Here is an 11,503-nt window from a genome sequence, read left to right as displayed (position 1 = left end):
TGTCATTAATGTCAGACTGTACGGCAGTCAAGACGCGTTAAAAATGGACTTGCACATGAAAACTTGTCCAGAGTTTCACATCATCAACCCACACATGTTCGGTGACTGTGAGCTGCATTACACACGGGACTGAAATGGTGCTAACAAAAATCTCTTTGATTTTTGAATTTTTGTCAAAATTTGATCCCAACGGTCATTAATCGGCTGTCAGTGACTAGCAATGTCAAACTAGCGATCAAAGACTACAGATTTTAGGCTAGGATTATAGGAATCTTTTAGGATTTGCAAAATTTGTCTCAGACTATCAAATCGTGGCCAAAATCGCACAGTGCCTTTAGGGTACATTGAGCACTCTGCCAGTTCTAACAATCAGAGCAGCCATTTGTGTGCTTCAGAGGCCACTCAAGGGGCTACCAGTTATGAAGCAGAGACTGTCTCATTGGGTAGTGGACACGATAGTGCTGGCTTGCAGTCCTTGGGCTTGCAGTGCCCTATTGGGGTGAGGGCCCACTCCACCAGGGGAATGACCTCCTCTTGGGCTTGGTCTAGCGGAGTGTCCATTGACAACATCTGTGCAGCGGCTGGCTGGTCCTCGCCATCCATCTTCACCAGGTTCTACAACTTAGACATCCCTGCTCTCTAGGCATGGATACTGCTTAACCTGTCCCCAAACTCTTGACCCAAGCCCGTCTTGTTGTTCAGTGTACCAGGCTATGGGCTCGCAGAGCAGCCTTCTGTTCTGCGCTAATGGTACGGCGCTATTGAATTGCATTCCCTATAAGTGTCATTAACTGACACAATGAGAGTGAACTATTTCGAAATGGAAAGTGTCTGGTTACTAATGTAACCTTGGTTCCCTGAGATAACAGGAACAAGCATTGCGTAGCTTTCCGTGCCACTGCACCTGCACACGAGTCGACACTGTCGCTCCTCAGTTGAAAAATTCTGTTGAAAATGGCATTTAGCATGACTTAAATAGGCAGTCGGACTTGCCAATTTTAGAAGGCTGAAATGCCAGGAGTCATGTTGAGCTTAAGAGTGATGGGGAAGTGGTCTGAGGTGAGCAGTGGAGTAACCAGTGTATTAACAGTGAAGTGGCAGTTATGGAGTGCAGTGGATTGTTATGGAGAGATTTAATGTCTTTTCAGTTGATTTCATCTTATACAGTGGCTGGAAGTCAGTTGTAGTTGTGTTTCTCTTTTCTTCAGTGATTGTGCTTGTTATCATCAGGTGTCTTCAATGATCAAACAATCATCACTCAATTAATCGCTTAAGTATCTAATTAACTCTAACACTGCTTCGGTGTTACTTTTAGCACCATGCTGGTGGTTCTCATATGAACAAGTGGTGTTAATTTAACACCAGGGAATTTACTACGCACAGAAACCACTCAGCACCTGGGTAAAAATAATCAAATTAACCCAATAAAATGACCCAACCGGCAAAAATAAACCTTTGGGTTAAAAAAATAACCCAGCATTTTTAGAGTGTATTGAAACAAAAATGGGTTTATAGGCAGACAACATGTTCACTCAATGAATGTTGATGTTGGTCTGTAGCTGTAGGACGTCCTCCAGTGATCACTGTAGATGGGTTTGATCGTTCAGGAGGGCTTCATCTACAGTGTGAATCTGAAGGTTGGTATCCTGAACCTGATCTTGAGTGGCTGGACAGTGAAGGAGTCAGTTTGAGTTCAGAAACTACAGAGACACACAGAAACACAGACAGATTCAGAGTGAAACACACCATCATTGTATATCATAGTGGCAAGATCTACTGCAGAGTCAAACTGAGACATCACATGCTGGAGGCACTGATTGACACCTCAAGTAAGTTGTAGAATGTATTACTTTTTTATGGTTATTTGATACAGAAGAACTGATTATCAGTTCAGTGCATTACATTATGTAAATGTGTATTTTACTGTAATTGCTGTGTATGTTCTGTACAAATGTATCAGTGTGTAACGAAGCGGGACTCAGGGTAGGATCCATTTGCAAGCTTTTATTAAACAGTGTTCATAGTAGACAGGCTATGGCAGAGCAACAGCAGACAGGTATGCCAGAAAGCAGGCAGAATCGTAGTCGGAGAACAGGCAATAGGTCAGGGCAGGCAGGTAACAATCATAAGTTCAAGACAGAGCAAATAATCCAAAGGCAGGCAGCAGAGAATCGTATACGGGGAACAAACAGGGTCAACAACAGGCAGGCAAACAAGATAACAGACGCTCAGAAATGTAACCGTAGCAAACAAGACCTCGCAACATGTGTGAGGATGTGAATGGTTTAAATAGTCCAGATAATGTGCTGCAGCTGGGTGTGGTGATTACTGATTGGTGGAGTGAGTGCAGGTGATTGGCAGAGAGGATTATGGGAATTGGAGTCTGGGAATGACTGGAACTGTGACAGTGTTTACACAATTAATAACTTTGAATCAAGCAAAAATAGTTTGAAATAGTGTGCTCAGCTTAAGTCTTTGTTTTACAGGTAACATGTTTAATCTTTGGAGGACAGCGGCCATCCTGGTTTCAGTTATAGTTGTGCTCAGTGGTTTTACGGGAATATTGATAGCTGTGTTTGTTCATAATTACAGAGGTATTTGAGCATATGGCATATTTTTTACTACTTTCTCAGTCAACTAACAGTGTTCAGCTTCGTCTTTTGATTCTAAAAGTCAAAGTTATTAATTTATTATTGATTTAAAGTCTCTTTTCATGCATAAAATAGTTAATCAGTGTAGTAAATATGTATTCATGAGGGAAAGTGTATATCTTAGATAATTATTTGGTAACCAGGACTTTTTATCTCACAAATAAGACTTTTCCCCCCACAATTCTAAGAGATATAAACTTGAAATTCTGAATTGCGAGATATAAAGTTTATTTATTTATTTTTATTTTTTCTTGGCAGAAACCAGCTTCCATTGTGATCTCTTTTCTTTATTCTGATTTTTTTTTTCTCAGAACACAATCTACTACAGACTGAGAACAGGAGAATAAAACATGGTCGGTTTTGCTCCAAGTGGTTTTTTTTTGCCTCCATGTCATACATTAAAATTATCTGCAGATCTATGGATTATCCCTTAATTAATTATGAACTCTGCTTTGGTCTGTAAAACACACACTGCCTATTTATTTATAAATTAAATGAAATTTTATTTTATTGCGGTTAAGATTCATAAATTGTTTACACTGTATAGACGTGTATTTAAATTATTTATTTAGTTACCAGATGTGCACATATGCAATGATAAATCATTCTACAATAAACACATCTAAATTATAATAATTTATATTTAATATTTGCAGTAGTTGTTTATCAAAAATTATATCATTTTAATGTTCTTTTCTCTTGATTTTATTCTGAACCTTCTGTAGAACTTGATGAACTTTTACAGATTCAGAAGACACCAAAAGGTGAATTTGTTTTATATGGCTTTTTAAATGGTTAATTAAATGTTTAAATTCATTAATTCATTACTAATTCAAAAAAAAAAAAAAAAAGAAGTAATACACAGTGTATATATGAATTCATATATGATATGAATAAAATTCATTATATATTTTTAAGAGATATGTAAACTATTCTTGGTTTTCAAGTGATATTAATATTAAATAGATACTAATATTAAAAAATGATCTTGTTATTGATGAATTCTGTTATGGACCCTAACTTTCTGTCTTAACTTTTCTTTCTGTTTTTAGTGATTACACATGAAACAGACATGGGTGAGTAAAAAGTACTTATGTTTTATGACAGTTTTCGAGTTCAATAATTTTATTGTCCCAAATTCGTGGTATTTTAGATATCCCAAATGATCAAATATTACATATTACAATATTATTTTAGCTTAATGCAGCAGTCTTTAAAGTAAATTTAATGCTATAAAGTTACCCGGATTCCTGGTAAGAAACTGTATTAAAATAATAATAATAATAATAATAATAATTATTATTATTATTATTATTATTATTATATAACCATCTGTGAAACAGAATGTTCAATGTTTTAACAGTGAATGTGACTCTGGATGCTGATTCAGCTCATTCATGTCTCAATGGGCCTGAAAATGAGGAAGAAGCGATCAATGACAACACAGAACCACAAGAAGATAAAGATGAAGCAAAATGCCAAATTTGATGAAAATGATCTTTATGGTGACGATGGATGGATGTTCCCAAAGTGTGTTTTACTATGAAGCTCAGGTGATGGATTAAACTGAGTGGGATTTAGCAGTGCTCAGACATCTGGTCAGTCTTTCATCTGTTTGTTAGTTTAGATCCTGATTGGTGTAAAATCTCCACTGAACATCTGTGGTGATTTCTAATGAGATCAGAATTAGTATCCTTAGAAATGACTTATTTGGAAATATGTAAAGTGATTTAGTGTGAAAGTAATATTAGGCATTTGATGTATAAACCCAAATATGCGTGAACAATAATTTCTCTATTAATTGTTGTGGTTTCACATTTTTAATTAATCATAATGAAGTAATAAATTCTTTTTCCAGCTTATCCTGTCCAGGACCTTCTCAGTTACCTGAAAAGCCATCTGATCGACAATTAAGTTCTTAAGTTTGATTTCTGAAATTGATGATAATACAAAAATAGGCTGCAATGCAACAGCCTTTTCAATCTTGTCACAGTTGACACAATGTTATTTAATAAATGAACCCAAAAGAAATATTGTAGATGATTCAATTACAAACTAAATGTGTGTAATAAATATCTGAGGCAATACTTAATGTAATGTTTTTGTTTTATGCATGTATTAAACAATACCTAAATGTGATTGTAAAATACAAATTAATGTTTGTGTCAATCAATCAGTGTGATAACTACATAATTTTAATTGGTAAAAGAAGACTCCTCGCTGATGATCTGTATTTACAACGAAGCCATTGGTTATATAGGTTATATAGGATGTAAAAACGTTTAAAAAAATTACCAGATTGTAATGAAATTAATATCTTCTGTAGACCATGTTAATAATCATCAAATATACACATATTTTAGATTCTTAGAATTCTAAAAATATGGTCCATAACAAATTTAATGACAATATTTTCAAGCCCTACACCTGCTGGGAAACACAGACAGCTGGTTCTAGCTTCAGATGGGGTCACATTAATCCCATTATTAACAACACTCATTGCATTTTGAACAAATGCAATGTTTGGACAAACATTTTTTGGTCCTGAGACTTCAACAGATGTTGTTTTTTTAAATATTTAGACCACTTCTAATCTGAAAATGTGTGCAATCATTTCCGTATTGTTGTGGTCTAACATTTTGAATTAATCATAATCATTAAGTCAATTGATTCTGGCCAAGAACTTATCATTTAGAAGAAAAGCCATATGACTGACATGTAAAAGCATAAAAAATATCCTCAAGGCAATAGGCTACTTACAATGTAAGCTACAATGTAACAAAATAAGTTTATGATCTTAATTAAGTTTACTTGGGCATGTAAATTGCATGAAATGTTTTTATTATGCATGTATTAAATAATATCTAAATGTGATGGTAAAATCCACAATAAAGATCAAATTCTCTATTTAATAAAACTCAACTAAACATTGTGTTATTTCTATTCTTGCCACATAGTGGCGCTAGCTAACTTTAATTAGAAAACTCTTGATAGTTTAAATCCATCTGGGCCTGGGATCAAGTCAAAGAAGTCTCCTTGCTTATCGGTATTTACAATGAAGCAATTGCTTATTTAGGCCTACTATTTCTGAACATTGGTGGATCCGAAATGGTCAATATTCATATTCATGCCTTTTTATTAATATTTATTTTAATCATTTATGGCTTATGATTTATCAGTTTTACTTTTGATTTCCTATATTTATGTACTCATACTTTATATATATTAATTCTTATCATATTTTCAAGTATTTACTTGTTATTGTACCCTTATGGTTATTTTTATTTTATATTTAAGAGTATGATTGTTATGTTCAGTTGTTCTTCAAGTGTTCCAGTGTGACAGGTCACGCTGACACATTTGCGGTTAGACACTGGACGCCTGCCAAGTACTGTAGAAGTGATGTTTTTCAGAATTAACCATATGAATTTGAATCTGATCAAAATATGTCTGTTATTATTCCTGCTGACATTTAAAAGGGTAAGATTTGCAAAATTCCCAAAGGAGGTCAAAACAACTCTTATATCTATATTTGACACTGGACCAGTCTGTGACTAATGGGTAAAATCATTTAACCTTTTCTTTTAGAACAAAAACATCCATTTGAGTGGGATGTAAATTTCCCTATATGCTCATGGTATAAAGCTGACCGAGTCATTGATAATTCAGCTTTTTCCCTCCTTTGCTCTCCTTGGCTTCTACTTATTGTCTCTTATCTGCAAATGTCTTCATTATTGCTCTTTTTGATCTTCATCTATTAGATACAATATTCTGGATTTTACAATACTCTAAATTTTATTATTAACTATTGACTGCTTCTTTTTGGTTGTTATTTTACCTTTTGGTTTTATCGATTAAAGTTTGCGTGTGAGGCTAATTTAATTGTAATGAATAAATAATTTTTCATCAACTTTATCTACTGCCTGGATCTCATTTTCCCAAGAATTTGCACCAACATATAAAAAGATTTTTTTTGAATGCCAAATTGTAATGAATCTGATGTCTTCTGTAGCCTAGTCCATATGTTAACAAATCAAATATATGTGTCTTTTAGATTCTGAAGATTCTAAAAATACAGGTGCATCTCAATAAATTAGAATGTCATGGAAAAGTTAATTTATTTCAGTAATTCAACTTGTGGAACCCACCAATTCACTATCTCAATAAATTAGAATACTTCATAAGATCAATAAAAAAAAGATATTTTAAACAGAAATGTCAGGTATGTCAGGTAGGTACGCATGAATTACTGCTCTTGGGGCTGCACGTGGACAGGTGTGCGGAGGTACACAGACCCCCGATGACAAAAATATGTCATGCGGACAGTGCTAAAAATTATTTTATAAGTAATAAACACTAATTATTTTGTATCATTGTATCATGAAATTGAATTTTACATTATAGCTCATGAAATGTATTGTCTGCTGTGGTGTGGCACATTGTGATTGATAAACATACTTAATGTACACCACAAATGTACAAATATGCTACAAAATGTATTTCCTATTTTAGTCATCCATTTTTGGCTGTGTAAGTTCAGAAGGGAATGATACTGATACTTGAGTTAGTGTTGTGTGTGTTTGCTCAGGTTGGAGATGTTAATCTTTTCTCTGAATGGATGGAGATGTGGAGATTATCTGACAGACTGCTGATCAAACTGAAGCCAGGACCCACAGCACACATGGGTCGCCTGGACAGGTGATTCAAAAATACTGTTGCATAAGTAGAAGATCAGGATCATCACACCGGACGTGTCATGTGTGTGATTACGTGACCTGCTGACAGTTCTGTGTGCATAAACAAAATTGGTGAGGTGAATATTTTGATGTGACTCCTTCATGCCTGTTTATCCATTTTAAAGTTAAATACCTTCAATGTCATGGCATATCTTGACAGATATTTTCTATTTAATATGTTCTATTTAATTATTCTAATTCACAATTGTTTTAAGTCAAATAAGTATGCTGATAATATAATATGTAAAGAAAAAAATAATGTTTTCTTAAAATACACCCGACAAATTAGACTGAAACGTAACATAAAATGTAAAAATAAACAAAAACAAAGCAAAAACAAATAAAAGTCCCTAATTAAAATTAATCAAACCCTCTGTGTCTAATTTAATACTGCATGAACTATGGAAAACAAACAGGATTAATTTCATATCTGTGGATGTTACCTCATCAAACCTTTTAAGGGCTGATGACAGCAGCAATGTTTTGGAAAGAGGATGGGCCATCATGTGCAGGAATAATCATCTTATGGTGCTCAGAACTATATAAGAGCTGATATGAGCACGTGTTTGACAGAGAGCTTGGTACTGAACACCTCCACACATACAGACAAACAACCAGCAGGTGAGTACATCTGGTTTAAAACACAATATCTAGAATAGAAAAAAGACTAGTGATGTTTTGGTTATGTGAAAGTTTCAGTTATAGCTAGTGGTTATGCTAATATGAATTATATGTGTTGGCATAAATTGATGTATATTAATATATAATACAGTGACAACAAAAAGTATTTGGATATTTAAGTCACCTAAAATGTGACCCTGGGCCACAAAACCAATCATATGGGTAATTTTTTTTTAAATTGAGATTTATATATAATCTGAAAACTGAATAAATAATCTTTCCATTGATGTATGGTTTGCTAGGATAGGATGAGATACAACTATTTGAAAATCTGGAAGCTGAGGGTGCATATCCACTCAAAAAAATATTTTTTTTGTTATAGTCATGGTAGGAAATTTACAAAATATCTTCATGGAATATGATCTTTATTTAATTTCCTAATGATTTTAAGCATAAAAGAAAAATCGATCATTTTGACCCATACAATGTACTGTTGGCTATTGCTACAAATATACCTGTGCGACGTATGACTGGTTTTGTGGTCCAGGGTCACAAATGTCTGAATGTCTTTTTTTTGGCAGACAACACGAACACACCTTATAATAAAAATAATGTTATTGTCGGTTGGTGTGGATGCTAATATAGTTATCGTTAGCATATTTGGTGTGAGTCAGTTGTGTCAAAATCAGTTCTACTGTTGTGAAGAAGGCAGTGGCACTCCAGGACCGACGTTACCCATCCCTGGACTAGTTTTTTAAGACAGTCTTATTAACTTCCTATGTTTATGCAACTGGCCCCTGCCTGGAAGTTTATAGTAATCCTGAAGACATTTATTAGCTGGTTCAGGAGTGTTTAATCAGGGTTGGAGCCAAACTGTGCTGGAAAGTGGCCATCCTGATAATCAGTTTGACTGGTGTGAACGATCATTTAATGCAGTGGTTTTCGATCCTGGTCCTGAGGAACCACCACTCTGCACATTTTTGTATGTCTCTCTTATCTGACACACTCATTTCAGTTTATGTAGCTGTGTCCTAACCAGCTGATGAACTGAATAAGGAAGATATTCTGATAAATTCAGATTTAAAAAAAAAAAAAATGTGCAGAGTGGTGGGTCCCTAGGACCAGGATTGAAAAATGCTGCATTTATTACGAACTACACCTATGAGAACTCGAAAAGAACTTACTTTATACATATCCACTAGAATTTCCAAAACAGTGATTTAAAAAAAAAAACATTGAGCAAAAATGACAAAGACAATTTAGTGACGAAAAAAAAAACTGAGCATTTGAGTTTTTTTTTTTTTTAATTCAGACATTTAAAGCATGTCTTACATGTCTATATATGTTAAGTGCCATTGTTTCAACTGCAGCAGAGAAAATAATGAGATGCAAGTGACGTTTTGAACTCATTTCCTATATTACTGCACATGCAACGAGCAATGAACTCTTATGTGCTTCATCTTATGAAAGGAAGAGCCTGACATCAAGCAAATTCTGCTTATGTGCACTGACCTTCATCTAATAAGATTAATTGAGAAACCCTCTGGACAGCAGATTAGAGGGGCTTGATCATTGTGAGGGGGATTAAATGAACCTCGTTCCTTATCACATGCACCGAGTCTGAACACTGACAGCCCAGGGATTTATGATTATTATTATACACAGTCGATTCATCTGATCAGAGCAGGTGACCTAATGGTGACCTATAGGTAATCCTTATAGACGGTGTCCAATTCCCATTTGGGTTATAAGAATATGAATCTTTAATTATTATTAATTTTTAGAGGAAATGCAATGCAATTATATATATATATAATTTAAGTGATTAAAAATGAAAAAAGTTACATGCATATATGCATACATATTAATATGTTTTTATTTTATTTTTTGTTATTTTATTGAGTATGAAGTGTGCTGTATAAATAATATTGCTTCTATTGGAATAACAGAAAGGTTTTTTTTGTCTATTTGCCAACTTTTGAATGCCAAACAAATGTAATCATGTAATCAATATTCTTGTCTCATCCCCTCAATCTCTTACCGATCATCATCCAATCAGTGTTCAGTACTTGCCATTGGATTCCACCGAGGTTATGGAGGTCTCAAAGCCTAAAGCGAGCAGCAAGGGTGCGACACGTGCCACGGCGCCCGGCACCAGTAGCCAGCCCAAGTTCAAACAGAGGTCAACGCGGCAGTTCAAGAGCAAACCCCCCAAAAAGGGTGTCATTGGGTACAACTACTATTAATGCCTTTAGTTCCCTCTTGGATGGATCTGCATGTTGTATCTTTCCTAATATTAATGTTGTTATTCTCAGATTTGGTGAAGAAATTCCTGGAATGGAAGGGTTGGGAACTGGTATGTACATTTTTTTTTTTTTTAAGTATTATTAAATACATACTCAAGTCATTGGAGACTTTGAGATTATGTGCATTTGTAATCACATTCTCTCTCACAGATTTTAACGTGATCTGCCCGTGGGAGGCATACAGCCACCTGGAGTTACATGAGCTGGCCCAGTATGGCATTATATGAGGTCACTTCCTGTTCCCGCATCCCACTGAATCAGCAAGCAGTGGATGATCATGACAACATCCCTCACCTCAATATGCCATTTAAATATTCACATTAGCAATATGTCTTCAGTAGAAGTTTTGTTAGTCATTTATGGACAATTTACAACACCATTTGTAAGTAACTAACTGGAATTAGTTAATCTACCTCTTCAAACTAACACTTCCTGTAAAACTAGATTTCACTTGTCGCCAATGTTAATTTCTTTTTCCTCTTTTTTACTTCATTATTTTACATATTAGTGTTGCCATATTGACACATAAACTGCATTTTAGGTGGCACTTCTTGCTTTAACTTCCACATTACTCTGCAAACATCAATGTACAAAATGTAGCAGCAGCTGGATCATATTAATGACGGATGTTTTTGTTTTCATTTTGTCAAGTTGCAAAATTTGTGTCTTGTACAAAAATGAGTTTGGTTGCTGTGGGGTCTCAGCATCTGCCCATAGCGCGAATACTGGGAGCAGCTCTCTGTGAGAGCCCGGCCCGGTTTATTGGCCTTATAATGCTGGAGAACCATAAGAGAATGGGTCCGATTCATTCCCGGCAGCACAGAAAGGTTTTTGACATCAAATAAAGCTTGATTATTTTCATACTTTTCAACAAACTGTCTGAATTATTCCTCAACTGCTGGTCAGATACAAACTGAACCATTATATGCACAATATGCAGTCTGTAACATAGCCAAAAGCAAGATGTGGTTTCACATTTTTGAGTTTATCAGAACACTTCAATCACCATTTAAAATGTTTCAGTGTCTATATGCAATTCAGTAATGTGGCTAGAGTTTATATAGTTTTTGGCGCTATACAGCAGGAACACACTTTAAATATGCAAACGCAGGTCTAAGCCAACGCGCGGTCCAGTTGAACAAACGCGTATTTGCATTATTTTGTAGGTAATAAACCTCAAGAGGGCGAG

General features: G+C 34.9%; 1 protein-coding gene across 1 annotated transcript; it reads left to right on the top strand.

Moving 5' to 3' along the window:
- The first annotated feature begins 7,924 nt into the window (after positions 1–7,924).
- pde6ga (phosphodiesterase 6G, cGMP-specific, rod, gamma, paralog a) lies at positions 7,925–11,175 on the top strand. Its single transcript, XM_048161723.1, has 4 exons — positions 7,925–8,008; positions 10,068–10,238; positions 10,324–10,364; positions 10,465–11,175. The coding sequence occupies exons 2-4, from the start codon at positions 10,102–10,104 to the stop codon at positions 10,539–10,541; spliced, it is 255 nt and encodes an 84-aa protein (XP_048017680.1). The 5' UTR covers positions 7,925–8,008; positions 10,068–10,101; the 3' UTR covers positions 10,542–11,175.
- Positions 11,176–11,503: the final 328 nt, after the last annotated feature.

The sequence above is a fragment of the Megalobrama amblycephala genome, linkage group LG1 (assembly GCF_018812025.1).
Source record: "Megalobrama amblycephala isolate DHTTF-2021 linkage group LG1, ASM1881202v1, whole genome shotgun sequence".
Classification (NCBI taxonomy): Eukaryota; Metazoa; Chordata; class Actinopteri; order Cypriniformes; family Xenocyprididae; genus Megalobrama; species Megalobrama amblycephala.
This window is presented reverse-complemented; position numbering and strand designations above follow the sequence as displayed.

What these genes read in the sequence shown, in the direction of transcription:
- pde6ga (XM_048161723.1), top strand. Translation starts at nt 10,102, where the DNA reads ATGGAGGTCTCAAAGCCTAAAGCGAGCAGCAAGGGTGCGACACGTGCC. An exon ending in CCCAAAAAGGGTGTCATTGG is followed by an intron (nt 10,239 to 10,323) that starts GTACAACTACTA and finishes TGTTATTCTCAG; the next exon opens with ATTTGGTGAAGAAATTCCTG. An exon ending in AATGGAAGGGTTGGGAACTG is followed by an intron (nt 10,365 to 10,464) that starts GTATGTACATTT and finishes TCTCTCTCACAG; the next exon opens with ATTTTAACGTGATCTGCCCG.